Genomic DNA, 25,227 nt, shown 5'->3' on the forward strand with positions numbered 1-25,227 from the left:
CACTTTACACACACAGATAAATCTTTGGCAGATCTGTGGTTGCAGTGAAATTGTGGACAATCAGTGTCAGGTTTGTGGCTGTGTAAAAATGGAACAATATGTTCATGATTTCACTGCAACCACAGATCTGCCAAAGATTTATCTCTCCGTGTAAAGTGGCCTTTAGAGTAAACTTCTAACAACCTAACGGAAAACAAAAGATAAATGTAGGAAAGACAAAAGAGAAAACACAAAGAAAACAACACTGGTCTCTGCCAAAATCCCTTAGCTGCCGGGGTGGAACTCCTTAGCAGTAATCCACATAGAAATATAGCCAGCAGAGAAGGCTAGTATTAGGAGAGTATCAATAGTCCCACTCAAGATGTGATATGACAGAGAAAATGAGTTACTGATAATACCTAATAACCGTAAACCAAAAGAATAGAAGCATAGGTAAAGGACAATCAGCACTTGGACAGGGACTGACCAGGCTGTAGCTCAGCAGGGAAAGAAAACTGACCATACATCAGAAGGTCACTGGTTCAAATCCTGAAACTGTGGCATGACAGTGTTATACAGAGCTCAGAAAACTGCATCTTATAAAACAGGGATGTTATCAAAACGCAATAAGCAGCCCAGTAAGTGATATATCACTGGAATTAGGATCTCTGCACCTATATTATGTTATTCACAGATGAGGTAAAAAGAGACATGGTGAGAGATTTCCTTTACAGAATACCTTCGGTTGGCAGTTTATAACTAATGTTTCCCCTCAAAAAACTGGCAAACTAAATAAGAATGACTGCATTTGTCTCCTGTAAAATGTGGAGATGTTATAGTTCACAGGCATTCTCAGTACTATAGTGGGGGTGTCTACTGTCAGGCAACTGCTTCAATATTTTTGGGTGTTATTTAGTGAGATCAATACTTGAACAAATTGTTTATCATGGAGTCTAAACATTTTTTCAGGTTTCTATTTAAGTGTTATGTATAGAACAATACTGAATTATGAAAAATCAGATGTGTTATTTTTTTGTATCCTGATTAGGGATGAGCAGACCTGTGGTAGTTCGATTTTGCCGGGTTCAGCTGGACTTTAGTTAAAAGTTCGGTTCGGGATCCAGACTTGACTTAAACTTTGGTGCTGAAAAATTGCTGTAAATTCATCCTAGGGGGCTGTAAATTCATCCTAGGGGGCTGTAAATTTATCCTAGGAGGCTGCAAAAGGAAGCAAAAGTGGGCAATTGCTCTGCAAATAAATGGGGATAGGAAATAAATAAATAAAAAAACATGGGGGTCCCCTCTATGTTTGCTAACCAGCAAAAATAAGCAGACAGCCATGAGCTGCAACCCTCAGCTGTCTGCTTAACCCTGACTGCTTATCAAGAATATAAGGGATCCCACACCATTTTTAAAAAATATTTATTTAAATAAATACTTTTTAAAAAATAGCCTGAGGTTCCCCCTATTTTTCCTAGATAGCCGAGGTAAGGCAGATAGCTGTGGGCTGGTAGTATCAGGCTGGGAATTCCCATCCCAGTCTAAAAATTGCAGCCCGTAGCCACCCCAGAAGTAGTGCATCCACTAGATGTGCCAATTCTGGCGCTTGGCCCACATCTTTCCAATGCCCTGATGTGGTGGCAATTGGGGTAATAATTTTGGGCCTGATGTCAGCCGTGAATTGACATCTGCCATCAAACCCAGGGGTTAGTAATGGAGATGAGTCTATCAAACACCACTTTACTAACCTGACAGGTATAAAGTTATAAAGCGCACACACAGGAAAAAAAAATGTTCAATTGAATAAAGATTCACCCACACTCCCTTGTTCACCAATTTATTAATTAAAAAGAAATCCTCAAAGTTACAACGGAATCCATTGGTGTAATATCGCATTATGCCCATCAATTCCTATGGAGCTTCATTCTGAGAATGTTTTCAAAATGAGCCGCTGATCAGGAGTTAGCTATGGAGCCTTGGTCTGAGAATGTTCTCAGAACAAAGTTCCATAGGAATCAATGAGCGTCGTGGGACATTACACCATTGGATTGTGTCAGAATTTTGAGGATTGATTAATTGATGAACAAGGGAGTGTGCGGTAGTCTTTATTCAAATAAACTATTTTTTACTGTCTGTGTGTTCTTTAACTATACACTTGCAGGGTTAGTAATGGGGGTGTCCAAAAGACGCCTATCCATTACTGACCCTTGGGCTTGATGCCATCTATCAATTCACAGCTGTTATCAACCCCAAAAGTATTACCCCGATTGCCACCGCACCAGAGTGATCGGGAAGAGCTGGGCAAAGCACCATAATTGGTGCATCTAATGGAGGTACCACTTTTGGGGTGGCTATGAGCTGCGCACTGCTATTTTTAAGAGCCAAATAACCATGGGCCTTCCCAGCCTGATAAAACCAGCCCCCAGCTGTCTCCTTTACCTTGGCTGGTTATCAAAAATAGGGGGGACCCCTTGCATTTTTTTTTTTTTAAATTATTGTTTAAATAAATAATTAAAATGGTGTAGGATTCCCTCTTTTTTGATAACTAGCCAATGTAAAGCAGACATAAGGGCTGAAGTCTGCAGCAGTCTGCTTTATCTGTGCTGGTTATCAAAAATATTGGGTCATTATTTTTTTAATTTATTGTTCACATCAGTGTACAGGCATCTTCCACATGCCAAAAAGCTTGCTGAAAATCCTTTCAACGAACTTTATTAGCATACAAATAGCACCCAAACTCCAAGCTCAGACACAGGCTTTTTTTGTAGAAGTCCACGTTGGAATTCGAGACCCGGCCACCAGGTGTTTGGTACAAACCCGAACTTTACCATTGGCATTAGCTTATCCCTTATCACAATATACAGAACTTACAGAACTTTGTTTTTATCTAACCATATATTAAGAAACTACTATATATTGTACATGTTCAACAGAATTACTTATTACTTTTCCCTGAATTCCCCACACAATGAATATGTTATATTGTAATTCTTTATCTATTATGTTCCATCTTTTATCATGAGTTAGATATCTAACCAAATAAATCTTACCTATAAAATCTATTTCTTTTTAGTTCACATCCGTGGGGTAGAAATCTGTACTATGTCAATGAGCACTCAACAGAATCAGTGTATGCACATAAGATTTACAAAGAGTAAAGCAAAGAAACATGAACATAAGGTAAATTAAAACTACCTCTCAGAGATACAGTTATGAAATGACATGTAGTTTCTCATTCACATTTGTAGAATAATGCTATGAAGAAGGCTGGAAAAAGGGTTTTCACGCCCTATGCAAAGAAGGCAGATTGTGGGAGGGGGTTAATGAAACCATTACTAACCTTAATAAAGTGTACTTAGACTGCACGACTTTAACAAACAAATATTTCTAGAACCCATTGTTTCCCAATAAACATGAAATATAAATACATATCAAATGGACTTGTAACCCTGGAATTGCTGATATTTTCCACAATTTTGGTTCTTAAGTCCTCTTTCCTCCTTCTGTTCTCTGTGCTAAGTGTGGCAAACACAGACACACAATGCAAAGATTGAGTCAACTTCTCCCATTTTTATCTGATTTCAGGTGGGATTTTCATATTGCCCACACCTGTTACTTGCCACAAGTGAGTTTGAACGAGCATCGCATGCTTGATAGAAAGTTGTTTATCCACAATTTTGGAGAGGTGCGAAAAATTTTGTCAAGCCTTTTGCTGGGGTTTTGTGTAATTATGAGAAATTTGCCTGTCTTTCTCAGTTTTTTTGTATTGTTATAATGCACACAGGAATTAAACACAAGTTTAACATAGAATGTGTAATTGCAATAATGTTATATGAGAAATGCTTCATTTTCTGGAACAATTTCAAGAGTGCTAACACTTTTGGCAATGACTGTATGACTACTGATTAGCAAGCATGTAGCCGATTGTTGTACTTACATTGTCATGGGTCAGGTGGCATAAACCCTGCCTTAAAATAGAGTATTGTTTGTTACTACAATCATTTGTTCACAAGTAATGTCAGGAGCTGGGAAAGCAGGTTTCCTACCACATATATATCCAGAAGCAGGGGTTCAGTCACTAACTCATCGGGACATTTAGAGACAGCGGTACACTTGAACTTATATGTCTACTCATTTACGTATACCATTCTGCCAAACACTGACAAACGAATGCGTTAGAATCACAACTATGACCCCCCAAAAATAGGCAAGACGTGCACTAATCTGGTCCATTTTACGTATCAGATACTGCATGCAACGTAAAAGTGGCTCTGACACCTGTCCACAATGTGGAGGAGCAAACAGAGCTAATCACATTGGCAATTTGCTAACACGACTAGCCCATTTTTCAATATGGCTGTTTCATCTTACTTCTTAGAAAAAAAATAATAAAAAAAAGAAGAAAAACAATGAAAAAGTCATATATTCCCCAAAATGTACTATGTCATATGTACACTAAATAAAAACATTATCTGATTATGCAAAAAAACACATTTTAACATAATTTAATTGATGAAAAAAAAAAAATGCGGGCTCTTGGAATACGGTGACACAAAATAGTTTTCTTTAAGGTTTTATCATACATATTTGGCAATGAAGCAATGATATTGACCTATAGAATAAAGGTAACATAATATTAATGTCACATAGTGAATGGAACAAAACATAAAAACCAAAAATATATAATAGAATAGTTGTTTATTATCCTCAGGTAGGAAAATGCATCCTACAAAACCTCCCCAAAATCAAGAACCATAAACTCTTAGCTACAACAAAAAGTAAAAGTAGTATGGCTCGTCAATAGTGAAAATATAAGAAAAATAAATATGCTTGGTTCTTAAGTCCCAAAGTGGTCTGATCATTAAGGGGATATACATCCATTTACAATTCTGCAGGCTATGTAATTTTGTTGTCTAAAAGTGGATTTTCCTTTAAGGAAGTGCCATCTCTGCTCTTGGCAAACAGTATGGGGAATCCCAGAGATGATAGGAATTGGGAAGTAAATATGAAAGTAATCTTGTTCATTCTAGTCTAGAAATGGCAAGCTGCCATATTATCAACATTGGCACCGCTAATGTGTAAAGTAAATAGCAGCCTTGTATTTAATGATCGCATGTTAAGCGTCTTCTTTCTAAATGCAGGTACATGTTGAAGCTAACTGCTTTGAAGTGGGTGTTTCTGAGCATGTTTTTGTAACTATGAAAACAGTACCAGATTATTGTGGCACTGAAATAAGCAAAGATTATCATGTACAAGGTAAGTTGATACAATTATTTTTCAGCCAAAATGTACACTATCGGGAGTAGATGATAAAAATGGTAAAAGACAGGTGATAATTAATGGTGTGTAAAGTTGGGTTCACACTAAGCGACAGCGACAACGACGTCGCTGTTACGTCACCATTTTCTGTGACGTAACAGCGACCTTGTAAGTCGCTGTTATGATCGCTGCTTAGCTGTCAAACACAGCAGAAGCAGCGATCATAACGTCGCTGTGCTACATGTGCAGAGAGCAGGGAGCCGCGCTTAGTGCTGGCTCCTTGCACTCCTAGGTACAGTACACATCGGGTTAATTAACCCGATGTGTACTGCAGCTACATGTCACAGTGCAGAGAGCAGGGAGCCGTGCACACTGCTTAGCGCTGGCTCCTTGCTCTCCTTGCTACAGTACACATGGGGTTAATTACCCGATGTGTACTGCAGCCACATGTGCACAGAGCAGGAGCAGGCACTGGCAGCAAGGGCGGAGGCTGGTAACGAAGGTAAATATCGGGTAACCAGGGAAAGGCCTTCCCTTGGTTACCCGATGTTTACGCTGGTTACAGCTTACCGCAGCTGCCAGACGCCGGCTCCTGCTCCCTGCTCGCTTCATTTCGTCGCTCTCTCGCTGTCACACACAGCGATGTGTGTGTCACAGCGGGAGAGTGACGACCAAAAAATGAAGCTGGACATTCAGCAACGACCGGAGACCTCACAGCAGGGGCCAGGTCGTTGCTGGATGTCAGACACAGCGACAGCGACGGGACGTCGCTGCAACGTCACAGAAAATGGTGACGTAGCAGCGACGTCGTTGTCGTTGTCGCTGTGTGTGACACCAGCTTAACTTCATGTTGATGATTTATACACATTATGCTATAGAGAATTAAGGGGGCTTTACACGCTGCGACATCGCTAGCGTTTGCTACCGATGTCGAACGCGATAGCACCCGCCCCCGTCATTCGTGCGACATTTGGTGCTCGCTGCCGTAGCGAATATTATCGCTACAGCAGCGTCACACGCACATACCTTGTCAGCGACGTCGCTGTGACCGCTGAACAATCCCTCCCTCAAGGGGGAGGTGCGTTCGGCGTCATAGTGACATCACTGTGGCGTCGCTAAGCTGCCGGCCAATAGAAGCGGAGGGGCGGAGATGAGCGGGACGTAACATCCCGTCCACCTCCTTCCTTCCGCATTGCTGGTGAATGCAGGTAAGGAGATGTTCGTCGTTCCTGCGGTGTCACACATAGCGATGTGTGGTGCCGCAGGAACGACGAACAACATCGTACCTGTGGCAGCAACGATATTAAGGAAATGAGCAACGTGTCAACGATCACTGTTTTTAAATGATTTTTCGATCGTTGATCGTCGCTCCTTGGTGTCACACGCTGCAATGTCGCTACCGGCGTCGGATGTGTGTCACTAACGACGTGACCCCGACAATATATTGGTAGTGATGTCGCAGCGTGTAAAGCCCCCTTTAGAGTTTAAGATTTTTCCTTGCCTCCAAAAGCTCCCCCAAAATAAGGTTCATTTGTTTAGTAAATGAGTTGCATTGGTGGTTTAATACTTTGCACTATCCTTATAAAAGAAATCAGCTTTCCATGCACTGGACTATAATCACAGATTACTGCTCTACCCTAATGAATCTGAGCTAAATGAAACAGCCGTTGCTTTAACGAGGTTGTATAATGATTATATTAACAAACTTATAAGTCAAGAACAGTAACATATGAACATCAACATGCAAGTGCATCTCAATAAATTAAAATATCATCAAAAAGTTAATTTATTTCAGTAATTCAATAATACAAAAAGGGAAACGCATATAATATATAGAGTCATTACATTGTAGGAAATGGAAGAAAAGGGTTAATCCGCACTGCCAGAAGAAGATCCCTGAACATCAATGGGGATTAAGATGTTAGAATTTATTGTTTGACGCGTTTCGAAGCCATAGACTCCTTCTTCAGGAACAAAAATCAATAATGTACATTATCTGAGGGACTGTTAAAAAAAAAAAAAAAAAAAAAGAAAAAGGTAATGTACACTAAAAAAAGGTGCACAAGCGATCAAGATAACCACAGCCTTGATAGGATTGGTAAGAAAAGGCCATTCAAAAATTTGAGGTAGATTCACAAGGAGTGGACTGCTGCTTGAGTGAGTGCTTCAAGAGCCACCAAACACAGACGTATCCAGGACATGGGCTACAGCTGTCGAATTCCTTGTGTCAAGCCATTCATGACCAATAAACTACATCAGAAGCGTCTTACCTGGGCCAAGGAGAAAATGAACTGGACTGCTGCTCAGTGATCCAAGATGTTGTTTTCAGATGAAAGGAAATTTTACAATTCATTTGGAAATTAAGGTCCCAGAGTCTGGAGGAAGACTGGAGAGGCCAGAATCCAAGCCACTTGAGGTCTAGTGTGAAGTTTCCACAATCAGTGATGGTTTGGGGAGCCATGTCATCTGCTGGTGTAGGTCTACTGTATTTTATCAAGACCAAAGTCAGTGCAGATGTCTTCCAGGAAATTTTAGAGCATTTCATGCTTCCCTCTGCTGACAAGCTTCTGGAGATGGAAATGTCATTTTCCAGCAGGACTTGGCATCTGCCCACACTGCCAAATTAACAATACCTGGTTTAATAACTACTGTATCACTGTGCCTGATTGGCCAGCAAACTCGCCTGACCTAAACCCCTTAGAAAATCTATGGGATATTGTCAAGAGAAAGATGAGACACCAGACCCAACAATGCAGACGAGCTGAAGGCTGATGTCAAAGCATCCTGGGCTTCCATAACACCTCAGCAGTGCCACAGGCTGATCGCCTCCATGCCACGCCGCATTGATGCAGTAATTCATGCAAAAAGAGCCCCGACCAAGAATTGAGTGCATTTACTGTACAGAGTTTTGAATAGGCCAATATTTCTGAGTTTAACATCATTTTTTCAGTTGGTCTTATATAATATTCTAATTTTTTGAGATAATGACTTTTGGGTTTTCATTGGCTATAATCCAACATTAACAGAAATAAACACTTGAAATAGATCACTCTGTGTGTAATGACTATAATATATGTATTTCCCTTTTTGTATTGAATTACTGAAATAAATTAACTTTTTGATTATATTCTTATTTATTGAGATGCACTTGTATGTTTCTAAAAATCAGCCAACCGGAGGAGGCCAAGCTGCAGGGGGAAGCAGTGTAAACACTAATGGGAAATGATGGCTGTCATCTGGATGTATGGGACGTCACCACTGTAGAATAATTAAGCAAAGACCAGTGGGAATAAGTAAAGCAGCAATGCTGTAATAAAAAACTCTAATGCCGGCGTCACACGGTACGATATATCGGGCGATATGTCGTCGGGGTCACGTTGATAGTGACGCACATCCGGCATCGTGTGACATATCGTACTGTGTGACACCTCCAAATGACTGTGAATGAGCAAAAATACTCACCTTATCGTTGTTGCTTGTTGACACGTCATTCATTTTTAAAATGTCGGTCCTCCTTCTCTGCGCCAGTTGTTCGTTGTTCCCGAGGCAGCACACATCGCTCCGTGTGACACCTCGGGAACGATGAACTGCAGCTTATCTGCGTCCCGCCGGCAATGAGGAAGGAAGGAGGTGGGCGGGATGTCTACGTCCCGCTCATCTCCGCCCCTCCGCTTTTATTGGCCGGCCGCTGTGTGACGTCGCTGTGACGCCGAACGTCCCTCCCCCTTCAGGAAGAGGATGTTCGCTGCCCACAGCGAGGTCGTTCGGGAGGTAAGTACGTGTGACGGGGGTTAACGACTTTGTGCGCCACAGGCAACTAATTGCCCGTGATGCACAAACGACGGGGGCGGGTGTGATCCCTCGTGCGATCGCACGATAGATCGTACCGTGTGACGCCGGCATAATGCCCCAATTTATCATTTGTGTTTTTTTCAAAATGGTGCATGTGGTTCATGAATTTTGGGCAAAGTTAATAATCTTTAGTTTTGTCTTTACGTATTTTTTCAACAATTTAGGGTAAAAAGTTACCTTTGACAAATTGCCACAAAAGTTGTGCAAATATTTCTGACGTGCATTCAATTACTTCAGAAGACGACTGGAATACATTTGTGTAAATTAATTGGGACTTCTCAAAAAGCTGTGAACGATGAATTGGGTGAACATAAATCCTAACCACAATGGCAAATTAAAAAACAGACAAACACCTAAAAAAGTGACTTTAAAAATACACAAACAAAAAACAAGTGTAAAACACATAAAACTGGACAGTAAATGACTCAAAAGCAATAATGAATTGGCCCCTTTGACCTTATCAAATATCAATCCTAGAAGAATACATTTTTTTGTTGTGATTGAACATAAAATAAATCTCAGTCTGGTTTATCACCCTAAAGATGCAGCTAATCTTTAGGACTTTTTTCATGTAAGGTGCTGCTGTTTGAGGATATATAAAGTAGAATTTTTAGAGATGAGCATATCAATTTACAGATAACAGAGTTTGAGTAAAGTTTCCTGAAATTTGTAGAAAACATTGAAATTCGACTTGCAAAAATCCCAACTTTGTGTGGCTGTGCAGGCTTTCCCATAATGCCCTGCAGCTATGACATCTAGCGGATTAGCATGTTATCTCTTTGTTCCCGCTCATCTCCGCCCCTTCGCTTCTATTGGCCGGCCGCTTAGTGACGCCGCAGTGACGTCACTATGACGCCGAACACACCTCCCCATTCAGGGAGATATTGTTCGGCGGTCAAAGCGACGTTGCTGACAAGGTATGTGCGTGTGACGCTGCCGTAGCGATAATGTTCGCTACAGCAGCGAGCACCAAATGTCGCACGAACGACGGGGGCGGGTGCTATCGCGCTCGACATCGCTAGCAATCGCTAGCGATGTCGCAGCATGTAAAGCAAACTTAAGAATTTAATATTTATAATCTTCAAACAGAACTATGGTTTCCCTATTCTGCTGTGATCAAGCCTAAGTATCTTTAGACCAAAGTCCACAGTTTTTTGTTCATTGTAAATGAGTATGTAAACAATATTTCTACATAATCTTGTTAGCAATTCTGCATAATTACTGTAAGAGTTGCAGTTAACCTTCACTATGACTATATCTTTTATGTCTTCATACACATTCTACAGTTTGCTCTGAATATATGCTTTTTGTTTTATATTTGTGTAAAGTCAAACCAGAAGCAATAGCATTTCTCAGTCTTTCAAATGAAAATATAATAGCAATCTTGCATTGGCTGTTATAAATGATGATAAAATATTCTAATTCCTAAATGAGCAGTATTCTCTACAATAAAGACAGTCTAACGTCTGCGACTTTACTCTCATTTTAATAGTTACACAAATTGGAATGGGTTCACTGAGGATTCTTTTACTATGGACAGGACAGTGCCCAAATGTAAATGAAAGGAAAATCATTATGCAAAAAAATAAAGGGAACACCAAAATACAAAATCCTTGGTTAAGTCGGGCTTTACACGTTGTGACATCGCTAGCAATTGCTAGCAATGTCCAGCGCGATAGCACCCGTCCCTGTCATATGTGCGATATGTGGTGATTGCTGCCATAGCGAACATTATTGCTACGGCAGCTTCACATGCACATACCTGCTCGGCGACGTCGCTGTGACCGCCAAACAATCCCTCCTTCAAGGGGGAGGTGCGTTCAGCGTCACAGTGACGTCACCGCGACATCACTAATTGGCCGGCCAATAGAAGCGGAGGGGTGGAGATGAGTGGGACATAACATCCCGCCCACCTTCTCCCTTCCGCATTCCCGTCGAGACGTAGGTAAGGAGATGTTTGTCGCTCCTGCGGGTTTACACACAGCGATGTGTGGAGCTGCAGGAACGACCAACAACATCGTACCTGCGGTCGTACCTAGGATTTACACGTTGCCATGTCGCTACCGGCGCCGGATGTACGTCACTAACGACGTGACCGCGACGATATATCGGTAGCGATGTCGCAACATGTAAAGTCCCCCTAAGTGTTCCCTTTATTTTTTTGAGCAGTATATATAAAGATTAGAGAGAAGCGGATCTGTGGATATTCGGGTTTGCCAAATTCAAACAGACTTAAAAAAAGTTTGGTCCTGGACCAAACTTGACCTGAACTTAATTCCAGACAATGAACCCCATACAAGTCAATGGTAATGAGAAGCTGTGCTGTAAAATGGTAATTGTAAGGGCTAGGGGGCTGCAAAAGGAAGCTAAATGGGGGTAAGAGCAGGACAGTTATACATACTTTATTTCCTGGAAGATAACACTGCAGTCATACTCTGATTAGGGCCTGCTCATTAAGCTTCATGAATATTTACTGCTTCGACCTCTGTGCCAGCGTCTGTGATTGATTGCATGCCCTCCACCCTCTGTGTCGGCGTCTGTGACTGGTTGCAGTCAGTTTGCTCTATGGTAGTGTAAAAAATTAATAAAACAAATAATTATGAAAAAAATGGCGTGGGCGCCCGCCATATTTTTGATAACCAGTGCTGGTAAAACAGACCGCTATAGGCTCTTGGTTTGCTATAAGTTTCTTGTTAATTGATTTTTATGCAACTTTTTTTGTATTTTATATCCTAATAATAATTCTGTGATTTTCAACCATTTTTGTTACACTTTATTTTAGAGTATAATTGGTTGCCATTTTCCTGCGTCTTAGGCCGGTTTCAGACGTCCGTGTTTCAGGTATGTGTGACATCCGTTTTTTACACGGATGCCACACGTACCCATGCCATTATTTGCTGTTACTCACACGTCCGTGTTTTCACACGGACCGTGTGACCCCTCATGGCCCCGCACGCACACATGTCTATTTTTTCTCTGGCAGCACGGGTGTCACACGGATCGCACACTGATGTGATCCGTGTGACATCAGTGTGACACATACCTGAGAAAACAGGGGGTTTTTTTTAATAATTTTTTTTTCTATATTTACCTCTCTCCAGCGATGATGCCTCCCGCTCCTGACCCCCACTCATTATACTCACTGAATATTCAGTGCCCTGTGGAGCTGGAAGCCAGAGCATCGCGGGGACTGCAGTGCCGGAGACCGCATCGTTGGGTGAGTATACAGCGGAGTGTGTGTATGTGTCTGTGCTCAGTGTATACATGCATGTGCGCTATGTGTGTGTATGTGCTTAGTGCATCCATGTGTGTCTGCTATGTGTGTATACATAGGTGTGTATATGTGCTCAGTGTGTGTGTGTGTGTGTGCTGGGTGTACGTGTGTGTGCTGGGTGTGTGTGCTGGGTGTATGTGTGTGTGTGTGCTGGGTGTGTGTTCAGTGAGGATCTGGAAGCTGGAGCATCGCAGGGACAGCATCGGAGACTGTTAGGGCCAGGTGGACGGGCAGACCCAGGAGGTGGATCCACTGGGCTGAACACCTCACCGAGGGCAAGGTGCCCGGTAGCCGGAGCACTAGCAGGACAGTCCGTTTAGAGGAGTGGAGTAAAGAAGTCCCTGGGACCACGGGGTCTCTGATGGTAGTCCGGGTGACGGAGCTCAGGTTCGGAGGCAGAGATGTCGTCAGGCAGAGTCCGGAACCAATGGAGCGAGAAGGCGGGTCACCACAGGGATTGGAGATGACCGGAACTGACGGGATGGCAGGCCGTCACCGTTCGGGGTTCGGGTATCGTCAGGACCGGTTGGCGAGGCAGGAGCGGCTCTACGAGAGAGATAGGTGAGTATATCACAGACACAAGGAGACCTGACTCCTAGCTTAGAAAACACGAAGAACAGGCCCCGCCCACTTGGAAATGATCCCCAAATACCCAGTACCTGATCCTTCAATATCCTGTTAGAGGACACTGGTCCTTTAAGAAAGGGTCAATGACCGCGCACGCGCCCTAATGCGCATGCGCGAGGCCCGGGTGCCAGAAGCCAGGGCAGGGAGCGGTGAACAGGAGGCAGGAGAGCCGGCCTGGAGCAGAGCTGCCAACGGGCGCCGGGAGCGGGGACCGGGCCGCCCGGGGACCGCCGGTGATGGGGCCTGGAGGCTGTGGAGTGGGGGACGCCTGACAGAGGAGCCGGGGAGCGAGGCAGGGAGGCCGGGGAGCGTGGCAGGTGAGCCGGCGAGCGTGACAGTACCCCCCCCCACACCCCCTCCCCGCAACCGGGACAGGAAGGCATGAATCAGAGGAGTACCAGCATTCTCCCGGGGCTCCCAGGACCTATCCTCAGGGCCATACCCTGCCCAGTCCACCAGGAAGAACTGTCGGCCCCGTACGGTCTTCATGGCCACGATATCCCTTACCGCATAGATGTCATCATCAGCAATAGGAGGAGGAGCAGAACTGGCAGCAGCAGAGAAGGGACCAAGGACAACCGGCTTGAGCAGGGAGACGTGGAAGGAGTTGGGTATCCTCATCGTGGCCGGGAGCTGCAGCTTGTAGGAGACCTCATTTATTTTGCTGAGGACTTTAAACGGCCCGATGTAGCGAGGACCCAGCTTGTATGATGGTAGCTTCAATCGGACGTACTTGGAAGCAAGCCAGACCAGATCTCCTGGAGAGAAACACGGAGGATCCAGACGCCTCTTGTCTGCGTGTCTCTTCATCCGCAGGGAAGCACGTCCAAGGGACGCCTTGACAGAGTCCCAAATGGTTGCAAAGTCACGGACTACAGCATCAGCAGCAGGGACATCCGAGGAAGAGGATACAGGTAATGGGACGGAAGGCTGAAGTCCGCAAACGACATAGAAGGGAGAGCTGGAGGAGGACTCACTGACGTGGTGGTTATGGGAGAATTCAGCCCAAGGAAGAAGCGTGGACCAGTCGTCGTGATGGGCGTTGACGTAGTGACGTAAGAAGGTGGTCAAGATCTGATTGACTCGTTCCACTTGGCCATTAGACTGAGGATGGTAGGCTGAAGAAAAGTCCAGAGTCACTCCCAGATGTTTGCAGAGAGCCCTCCAGAAGCGGGAGGTAAACTGAGTTCCTCTGTCGGCCACAATGTGTGATGGAAAGCCATGCAACCGGAAGATGTGCTGTATGTAAGCGTCACCGAGTTCCTGGGCAGAGGGCAGTCCAGCCATAGGGACGAAATGAGCCATTTTGGAGAACCGACCCACCACGACCCATATGACTGTGTGTCCGGAGGACAGGGGCAAGTCCGTAATAAAGTCCATTGCAATGTGTTGCCACGGAACGGAGGGTATAGGCAGAGGTAGAAGACGACCATATGGCAGGTGTTTGGGCGTCTTGTTCCTGGCACAAGAGGAGCAGGCTGAGACAAAAGAAGTGACGTCCGTGCGAAGGGATGGCCACCAGTAGTGACGTACAATTGTACTCCATGTTTTCTTCTGACCAGCATGGCCGGCTATTTTCGAGGCATGGCCCCAGTGCAACACTTTTTGCCTGTGAGTCTCAGAGACATAGGTCTTCCCAGGCGGTATCTGGGTCAGGGTGACAGGAGCCACCGGAATGATCTTACTAGGACAGATTATGGGCTGGGATGTCTCCTCCTCCTGCTCCATGGGCATGAATGACCTGGACAAAGCATCTGCTCGTACATTCTTGTCCGCGGGTCGAATATGGAGCTGAAAATCGAACCTGGCAAAGAACAAGGACCACCTGGCCTGCCGTGGGTTCAGCTGCTGAGCGGACCGCAGGTATTCCAGGTTCTTGTGGTCCGTGTAAATGATCACGGGGTACACTGCTCCCTCCAGAAGGTAGCGCCATTCTTCCAGAGCCAGTTTGACTGCCAATAGCTCTCGGTCACCGATGGTGTAGTTGCGTTCAGGCGCTGAGAAGCTCTTGGAGAAGAAACCGCAAGTAACCATCTTCCCGGAGGAGGACTTCTGCATGAGCACTGCTCCGGCTCCCGAGGAGGAGGCATCCACCTCCAAGGTAAACTGTCGGTTTAACTCAGGACGGTGGAGCACAGGGGAAGAAGCAAATGCCTGTTTCAGGGAGCCAAACGCGGCGTCGGCCGCATGTGACCAGTCCTTTGGATTAGCCCCCTTCTTGGTCAAGGCGGAGAGAGGTGCAGTCAGAGCAGAGAAGTGAGGGATGAACTGACGGTAATAGTTTGCGAATCCCAGAAAGCGTTGGATTGCCTTCCGTCCGGAAGGAGGGGGCCAGTTGAGAATGGAAGAGACCTTCTCCGGGTCCATCTGCAGACCGGTATCGGAGAAGGGAAGAGAAGACTGCTCGAATACACACTTCTCGTACTTGGCGTACAGACGATTCTCTCTCAGTCTTTGTAGTACCAGCTGCACGTTCTCTCTGTGGGTCTGGAGGTCCGGAGAGAATACCAGGATATCGTCAAGATACACCACTACACAGACGTAGAGAAGGTCCCGGAACACGTCGTTCACCAATTCCTGAAACACTGCTGGTGCGTTACAGAGGCCGAAGGGCATCACACAGTATTCATAGTGCCCATCGCGAGTATTGAATGCGGTCTTCCATTCGTCCCCAGAGCGGATGCGGACCAGGTTGTAGGCACCCCGAAGATCCAACTTGGTAAACACACGAGCTCCTCTAAGCCGATCAAACAATTCGGGGATGAGCGGCAGGGGGTATTTATTTTTCACGGTGATTTGGTTCAAACCCCGGTAGTCAATGCATGGGCGTAGATCGCCCTCTTTCTTCTTAACGAAGAAGAAGCCTGCTCCCGCAGGAGAGGAGGACCTCCGAATGAATCCCCTTGCCAGGTTCTCCGTGATGTAGGCAGACATGGCCCTTGTTTCAGCAGGAGACAGCGGATATATCCGTCCTCGAGGTGGGGTAGTTCCCGGGAGTAGGTCGATGGCACAGTCATAAGGACGATGTGGCGGAAGTACCTCTGATTCCTTTTTATCAAAGACGCCAGCGAAGGACCAATAGGCCGAGGGCAGTCCCGGTAGGGACTCCGGAACCGGAGGTCGTCGGATGGGTTGTATAGTCTTCAGACAATTCTCGTGGCAAGAGGAGCCCCATCGGGTGATGTCACCAGTACCCCAGCTGACTGACGGTTCGTGTGTCCGTAACCAGGGGAGTCCCAGCAGGATTTGATGGGACATGTGTGGGAGGACGTAGAGAGTGATGTTCTCGGTGTGCAGGGCACCGATACGTAGTTCCACCGGCTTGGTGATCCACGAGATGGTGTCAGAGAGTGGTCTCCCATCTACAGAGGCAATCACGAGGGGTTTGTCGAGTGGAGTAACAGGCACCTGGTACTTGTCCACCGTGGCCTGCTGGATGAAATTGCCTGCTGCCCCGGAATCGAGGTACGCCTCGGCCGTGAACCGCGTCTCTCCCGTCGTCACTTGAACAGTCCACGTAACCGGGTCTGAGAGAGTCCCAGCACCTAGGGTGGCCTCTCCTACCAACCCTAGGCTTTGGCGTTTCCCGGCCTCTCTGGACAGGAGCGTAGAAGGTGTGTGCCTTCTCCGCAGTAGAAGCAGAGGCCCTTGGCGAGCCGTTCTGCTCGGCGTTGTTCGGACTGCCGCAAACGGTCAATCTGCATGGGCTCGTGGACAGAGACACCAGACGACGCTGACTGAAGTACGGCGGGCTTCTGCGGAGGAGAGGAATGCCGTATCGGACGTCTCTCACGGGGCACCTCTTTGGATCGTTCCTGGAATCTGAGGTCCACGCGGGTGGCTAGTGCGATCAGGGCATCCAGGGTGGAAGGAACATCGCGGCCTGCCAGCTCGTCCTTAATACGGCTGGAGAGTCCTTCCCAGAAGGCGGCGGTGAGGGCTTCATTGTTCCATCCCAATTCTGAGGCCAAAGTGCGGAAACGGATGGCATACTGTCCTACCGTCATAGTCCCCTGACGTAGCCTGAGGAATGATGAGGCGGATGCAGCGGCACGTCCAGGTTCGTCAAAGGTGTTTCTAAATGCCTGCAGGAAGTCCTGGATGTTGGTAGTCACAGGGTCCTCCTTTTCCCACAAGGGGTTCATCCAGGCCAGTGCCTCACCCTCTAGATGGGACATCACAAACGCCACCTTGGCTTGGTCGGAGGCAAACAAGTGCGGAAGCAGCTTGAAATGAAGGGAGCACTGGTTTAGGAATCCCCTGCAGGTCTTGGGATCTCCGGCGTACCGGGGTGGTGAGGCCAAACGAAGTCTGGAAGCATCCGAGGAGGCTGCCACGGGAGCTGTGGCCGTGGATTGTACAGTGGAAACCTGAGATGCCAAGGATGTGGCTGTCGCTTGTAGCGTGTTCAGGCGGGTATCCACAGAAGACAAGAAGTTCAGCATGCGGGTCTGGGTCTCGCGCTGGCGTGTGAGTTCCTGCTGCAAGGCCGCTAGTGCTTCGGCGGGATCCATGGCCTGTTCTTACTGTTAGGGCCAGGTGGACGGGCAGACCCAGGAGGTGGATCCACTGGGCTGAACACCTCACCGAGGGCAAGGTGCCCGGTAGCCGGAGCACTAGCAGGACAGTCCGTTTAGAGGAGTGGAGTAAAGAAGTCCCTGGGACCACGGGGTCTCTGATGGTAGTCCGGGTGACGGAGCTCAGGTTCGGAGGCCGAGATGTCGTCAAGCAGAGTCCGGAACCAATGGAGCGAGAAGGCGGGTCACCACAGGGATCGGAGATGGCCGGAACTGACGGGATGGCAGGCCGTCACCGTTCGGGGTTCGGGTATCGTCAGGACCGGTTGGCGAGGCAGGAGCGGCTCTACGAGAGAGATAGGTGAGTATATCACAGACACAAGGAGACCTGACTCCTAGCTTAGAAAACACGAAGAACAGGCCCCGCCCACTTGGAAAGGATCCCCCTATATACCCAGTACCTGATCCTTCAATATCCTGTTGGAGGACACTGGCCCTTTAAGAAAGTGTCAATGACCGCGCGCGCGCCCTAATGCGCATGCGCGAGGCCCGGGTGCCAGAAGCCAGGGCAGGGAGCGGTGAACAGGAGGCAGGAGAGCCGGCCTGGAGCAGAGCTGCCGACCGGCGCCGGGAGCGGGGACCGGGCCGCCCGGGGACCGCCGGTGATGGGGCCTGGAGGCTGTGGAGCGGGGGACGCCTGACAGAGGAGCCGGGGAGCGAGGCAGGGAAGCCGGGGAGCGTGGCAGGTGAGCCGGGAAGTGTGACAGAGACTCACAGTTACCAATGAACTCTGATGAACCCGCAATTGTTTACCTGTAATGTTTGTTTTAGCTTCCGGAGATTATCATAGGTCAGTTAATCTGATATATCCCATGCTGTGATTACCACTGTCTCTTTCTACAGTCTTTGAACTTAGAGAGCCTGATGTGAGCAGGGCAGCTTTCTCAGCACTGATCTATTGCTAAATTGAAAAACTCTGATTGTTTCATAACTGCTGCACCCAGTAAACTTGGTGATACATCTACCCCTAAAAAATGCAAGCAAGAAAACCTAAATAAAAATATGAATTTTATTAAACTATTTAAAATAGCAACATGAGTAAAAAGGAAAATAAGGCACAAAACAGTAACCAGGTCAGAACATTGTGCCAAAAAAGCGAATATATCAACATATACTGTATATATAAAATTGCTGGATCTTAAAGTGCAATAAATATGGAGGAATCCGAATGTAGATGAACATTAAGTAACATTCCAACCAATATATGAGACTATCAAAAAAGAAACAAAAACCCACCCCCCAGGATGACGCTAACGAGAAACCTATTTCAGAGTTCCCATGCAGGCAGGTCGAGGTTAAATCTTTATATATTTTGTAAGTTTTTGTCACTTACCATCTATTTATGCACTTATGGTGAATGGCTGCACTAGGGTAAAATTTTGATTTTGTGCCACTCACTCTTTACCACCCATGGTTCATATATGTGCACATATAATGATTCATGCTGCTCATGTATTGATCTATATATTTGGACAAATATATAGATATTTTGCTTGTCTCAAATTCTGATAGGAATTGTCCTTAATGTTCATCTAAATAGGTATTCCCCCATAGTTGTTGTACTGTAAGATATAGCATATACTGTATATACATACATATATATATATATATATATATATATATATACATACAGTCGTATGAAAAAGTTTGGGCACCCCTATTAATGTTAACCTTTTTTCTCTATAACAATTTGGGTTCTTGCAACAGCTATTTCAGTTTCATATATCTAATAACTGATGGACTGAGTAATATTTCTGGATTGAAATGAGGTTTATTGTACTAACAGAAAATGTGCAATCCGCATTTAAACAAAATTTGACCGGTGCAAAAGTATGGGCACCCTTATCAATTTCTTGATTTGAACACTCCTAACTACTTTTTACTGACTTATTAAAGCACTAAATTGGTTTTGTAACCTCTGAGCTTTGAACTTCATAGGCAGGTGTATCCAATCATGAGAAAAGGTATTTAAGGTGGCCACTTGCAAGTTGTTCTCCTATTTGAATCTCCTATGAAGAGTGGCATCATGGGCTCCTCAAAACAACTCTCAAATGATCTGAAAACAAAGATTATTCAACATAGTTGTTCAGGGGAAGGATACAAAAAGTTGTCTGAGATTTAAACTATCAGTTTCCAGTGTGAGGAACATAGTAAGGAAATGAAAGAACACAGGTACAGTTCTTGTTAAGCCCAGAAGTGGTAGGCCAAGAAAAATATCAGAAAGGCAGAGAAGAATGCTGAGAACAGTCAAGGACAATCCACAGACCACCTTCAAAGACCTGCAGCTTCATCTTGCTGCAGATGCTGTCAATGTGCATCGGGCAACAATACAGCGCACGTTGCACAAGGAGAAGCTGTATGGGAGAGTGATGCAAAAGAAGCCATTTCTGCAAGCACGCCACAAACAGAGTCGCATGAGGTATGCAAAAGCACATTTGGACAAGCCAGTTACATTTTGGAAGAAGGTCCTGTGGACTGATGAAACAAACATTGAGTTGTTTGGTCATACAAAAAGGCGTTATGCATGGAGGCAAAAAAACACGGCATTCCAAGAAAAGCACTTGCTACCCACAATAAAATTTGGTGGAGGTTCCATTATGCTTTGGGGCTGTGTGACCAATGCCGGCACCGGGAATCTTATTAAAGTTGAGGGTCGCATGGATTCAACTCAGTATCAGCAGATTCTTGACAATAATGTGCAAGAATCAGTGACGAAGTTGAAGTTATGCAGGGGATGGATATTTCAGCAAGACAATGATCCAAAACACCGCTCCAAATCTACTCAGGCATTCATGCAGAGGAACAATTACAATGTTCTGGAATGGCCATCCCAGTCCCCAGACCTGAATATCATTGAAAATCTGTGGGATGATTTGAAGTGTGCTGTCCATGCTCGGCGACCATCAAACTTAACTGAACTGGAATTGTTTTGTAAACAAGAATGGTCAAATATACCTTCATCCAGGATCCAGGAACTCATTAAAAGCTTCAGGAAGCGACTAGAGGCTGTTATTTTTGCAAAAGGAGGATCTACAAAATATTAATGTCACTTTTATGTTGAGGTGCCCATACTATTGCACTGGTCAAATTTTGTTTAAATGCGGATTGCACATTTTCTGTTAGTACAATAAACCTAATTTCAATCCAGAAATATTACTCAGTCCATCAGTTATTAGATATATGAAACTGAAATAGCTGTTGCAAAAAAACAAATTGTTATAAAGAAAAAAGGTTAACATTAATAGGGGTGCCCAAACTTTTTCATATGACTGTATATATACCGTATATATATATATATATATGTATATATATATATATATATATATATATATATATATACACATACAGTTAGGTCCAGAAATATTTGGACAGTGACACAAGTTTTGTTATTTTAGCTGTTTACAAAAACATGTTCAGAAATACAATTCTATATATAATATGGGCTGAAAGTGCACACTCCCAGCTGCAATATGAGAGTTTTCACATCCAAATCGGAGAAAGGGTTTAGGAATCATAGCTCTGTAATGCATAGCCTCCTCTTTTTCAAGGGACCAAAAGTAATTGGACAAGGGACTCTAAGGGCTGCAATTAACTCTGAAGGCGTCTCTCTCGTTAACCTGTAATCAATGAAGTAGTTAAAAGGTCTGGGTTTGATTACAGGTGTGTGGTTTTGCATTTGGAAGCTGTTGCTGTGACCAGACAACATGCGGTCTAAGGAACTCTCAATTGAGGTGAAGCAGAACATCCTGAGGCTGAAAAAAAAGAAAAAATCCATCAGAGAGATAGCAGACATGCTTGGAGTAGCAAAATCAACAGTCGGGTACATTCTGAGAAAAAAGGAATTGACTGGTGAGCTTGGGAACTCAAAAAGGCCTGGGCGTCCACGGATGACAACAGTGGTGGATGATCGCCGCATACTTTCTTTGATGAAGAAGAACCCGTTCACAACATCAACTGAAGTCCAGAACACTCTCAGTGAAGTAGGTGTATCTGTCTCTAAGTCAACAGTAAAGAGAAGACTCCATGAAAGTAAATACAAAGGGTTCACATCTAGATGCAAACCATTCATCAATTCCAAAAATAGACGGGCCAGAGTTAAATTTGCTGAAAAACACCTCATGAAGCCAGCTCAGTTCTGGAAAAGTATTCTATGGACAGATGAGACAAAGATCAACCTGTACCAGAATGATGGGAAGAAAAAAGTTTGGAGAAGAAAGGGAACGGCACATGATCCAAGGCACACCACATCCTCTGTAAAACATGGTGGAGGCAACGTGATGGCATGGGCATGCATGGCTTTCAATGGCACTGGGTCACTTGTGTTTATTGATGACATAACAGCAGACAAGAGTAGCCGGATGAATTCTGAAGTGTACCGGGATATACTTTCAGCCCAGATTCAGCCAAATGCTGCAAAGTTGATCGGACGGCGCTTCATAGAACAGATGGACAATGACCCCAAGCATACAGCCAAAGCTACCCAGGAGTTCATGAGTGCAAAAAAGTGGAACATTCTGCAATGGCCAAGTCAATCACCAGATCTTAACCCAATTGAGCATGCATTTCACTTGCTCAAATCCAGACTTAAGACGGAAAGACCCAGAAACAAGCAAGACCTGAAGGCTGCGGCTGTAAAGGCCTGGAAAAGCATTAAGAAGGAGGAAACCCAGCGTTTGGTGATGTCCATGGGTTCCAGACTTAAGGCAGTGATTGCCTCCAAACGATTCGCAACAAAATATTGAAAATAAAAATATTTTGTTTGGGTTTGGTTTATTTGTCCAATTACTTTTGACCTCCTAAAATGTGGAGTGTTTGTAAAGAAATGTGTACAATTCCTACAATTTCTATCAGATATTTTTGTTCAAACCTTCAAATTAAACGTTACAATCTGCACTTGAATTCTGTTGTAGAGATTTCATTTCAAATCCAATGTGGTGGCATGCAGAGCCCAACTCGCCAAAATTGTGTCACTGTCCAAATATTTCTGGACCTAACTGTATATATATACACACATATATTATATTATTGTGTATATTCACTTTTTCAGTACGATAGTTTCGCCTGGTTATTCGTTTGTGCCCCATCCATTTTATTCATATTAATCAAAAAAGGTCCATGGAGCCTCTGTTAGGAGTCTCGATACAAAAAACTAGCCAGAAATCCCTCCGGGAAGGACCTAGCCAAGGAATTACCTGCGGATTACCTGCGAATTTGCCGCGATTTTCCCGCAGGTTGTTCCCTGCGGATTTTGCAGGCTGTACTGCAGAAATCCGCAGGTACCTGCGGAAAAGAATTGACATGCTCATTTTCTCAAGAAATTTTCTCAAGAAAATCTTCTCAAGAAAAATCGGCAGCGTGCGCACAGCTATTTTTTTTTCTCATAGGATTTGCTGGGAAATGTCTGCACAAAGATTGCAGACATTTCTCAAGAAATTTCCGCAGTAAATCTGCGGGTAAATCCGCGGGTAAAACGGCCTAGTGCGCACATAGCCTAAAGTATGCTTACTCTAAAATGCCTCAGCAATGTTATATAAATCATACCTGACTACAAGCAGGTAGCCAGTGTCTGGTTCATGGTTCTCGGAGTCGGCTAGTATGTATCTGATAATAAGTTTTCTTTAAGAAAATATTTGAGTTCAATATGTAACACTGTTATGTAACTGTATCACAGATTCTGGAATAAAATATGTGCTGTAACATTTCTATGTTTTATTTCCAGATTGTCATAATAAAGATTTAGGAAAGAACATACTCCCATGTTTAAGTAAGTAATAATTAGCTCTTACTAAAGCGGGCTTTACACGCTACGATATATCTAACGAGATGTCGGCGGGGTCACATCGTAAGTGACGCACATCCGGCATCGTTAGTGATATCGTAGTGTGTGACAGCTATGAACGAGCAGAAATACTCACCTTCTCATTTATCATTGACACGTCGCTCATTTTCTAAAAATCGAACGTCCAGTTGTTCATTGTTCCCGAGGCAGCACACATCGCTCCGTGTGACACCCCGGGAACGATGAACTGCAGCTTACCTGCGGCCGCCGCCAATGCGGAAGGAAGGAGTTGGGTGGGATGTTTACGTCCCGCTCATCTCCGCCCCTCCACTTCTATTGGTCGGTCGCTGTGTGACATCGCTGTGACGCCGAACGTCTCTCCCCCTTCAGGAAGTGGATGTTCGCCGCCCACAGCGACGTCGTTTGGAAGGTAAGTGCGCGTGACGGGGGGTTACAGCACAAACTATGGGGGCAGGTGCGATCGCAATGCAATCGCACGATAAATTGTAACGTGTAAAGAAGCCTTTAGGCATTCAGTACCAGTAAAAAAAGTTTTTCATTAGGCATTATGTATATCCCCAATTGTTGGGATCATCAGTGCTTTAAATCATATATGACCAGAGTGCAACGATATTTACAAGATCTTTGTGCAGAACCAACCTGGCTCTTTATAAGGCACAAGAAATGTATAATCACCTGATAATGACTCTACACGTTAATGGAGCTTGTGAAATGCATTTTGTAAATAATTCTGCCTTTATTGCATACTGCTAACTTACTGCCACATATCTACAATGGAAATAATGGAAACAATTATTTCTTATTACAGCTGGAAAACTAGATTACATGGTCAATGAGGATAAGAAAAGCATAATAGTTTATGTATCAAATATTCCGAAAGACTATGATTACAACGTACGACTATGTTTGAAACATATCAGCTGCCATGACACTGGAGCGCATGCCCTGGTCAGTACAAGCATTTTACATATTATCCCGAATGTCATTGGTAATGTTTTTAAAGTTTGGTTGTTACTTTTTTTTAACTAAAATTTTCTAAGTTACCGATTGTAATATTATTAAATGTCTGTAACCAGCACAGTGCTACCAGTAGTGTTTATAGACTAGAATGCAAGAGTAATGCCTGTGCCACAGAGACTATGCTATTTATTGAATCCGTCCTCTGAGCTGTGTGTGGCGTTCCTGTAGGCCAGGTTCACACGTTCATTATTTGGTCAGGATTTACCACAGTATTTGTAAGGCCACGTGCACTTATTGAGTATTTGGTGAGTTTTCTACCTCAGTATTTGTAAAGCCACGTGCACACATTCAGTATTTGGGGAGTTTTTTTTACCTCAGTATTTGTAAGGCCATGTGCACACTGAGTATTTGGTGAGTTTTCTACTTCAGTATTTGCAAGTCAATGTGCCCCCTTTGATTATGTGGTGATTTTTTTACCTTGGTATTTGTAAAGCCACGTGCACAAATTAAGTATTTAGGTAGGATTTTTACCTCAGTATTTGTAAAACCATGTGCACATGTGGACTATTTGGTGATTTTTTTTACCTCAGAAATTGTAAACTAGGAGTAGGTGAAAAATCCAGAAGTGGTGGCCTTGTTTCTATTATACTTTTCCTCTGACTGTTGCCCTCCTGATATTGGCTACAAATAGTGAGGTAAAAATCTCACCAATATTTGGTAAAATATTGACCAATATAATTGAGCATGCCAGCAGTCTGAGCTGGGCACCTCTTGTTTTTCTTTTTGAGTGATCGGTAGGGCTTCAGGACCCAGACTCCAACTGATCTGTTTGATATTAAAGGGAACTCACATATATACAGAAGGTTATAAAGGTTCACACTTTTTTAAACAGAAATCAT

The 25,227-nt window shown here is 44.5% G+C and overlaps 1 protein-coding gene across 1 annotated transcript in view; it reads left to right on the top strand.

The window, feature by feature from the left end:
- IL17REL (interleukin 17 receptor E like) overlaps positions 1-25,227 on the top strand; it is a 356,565-nt gene that overhangs the window by 80,883 nt on the left and 250,455 nt on the right. The window contains exons 4-7 of the mRNA XM_075342547.1: positions 3,053-3,159; positions 5,121-5,235; positions 23,288-23,332; positions 24,177-24,316. Of these exons, the coding sequence (XP_075198662.1) occupies positions 3,053-3,159; positions 5,121-5,235; positions 23,288-23,332; positions 24,177-24,316 (407 nt within the window). The remainder of the gene's footprint in view (positions 1-3,052; positions 3,160-5,120; positions 5,236-23,287; positions 23,333-24,176; positions 24,317-25,227) is intronic.

This window comes from Anomaloglossus baeobatrachus, chromosome 4 (genome assembly GCF_048569485.1).
Source record: "Anomaloglossus baeobatrachus isolate aAnoBae1 chromosome 4, aAnoBae1.hap1, whole genome shotgun sequence".
In the NCBI taxonomy this organism is placed as follows: Eukaryota; Metazoa; Chordata; class Amphibia; order Anura; family Aromobatidae; genus Anomaloglossus; species Anomaloglossus baeobatrachus.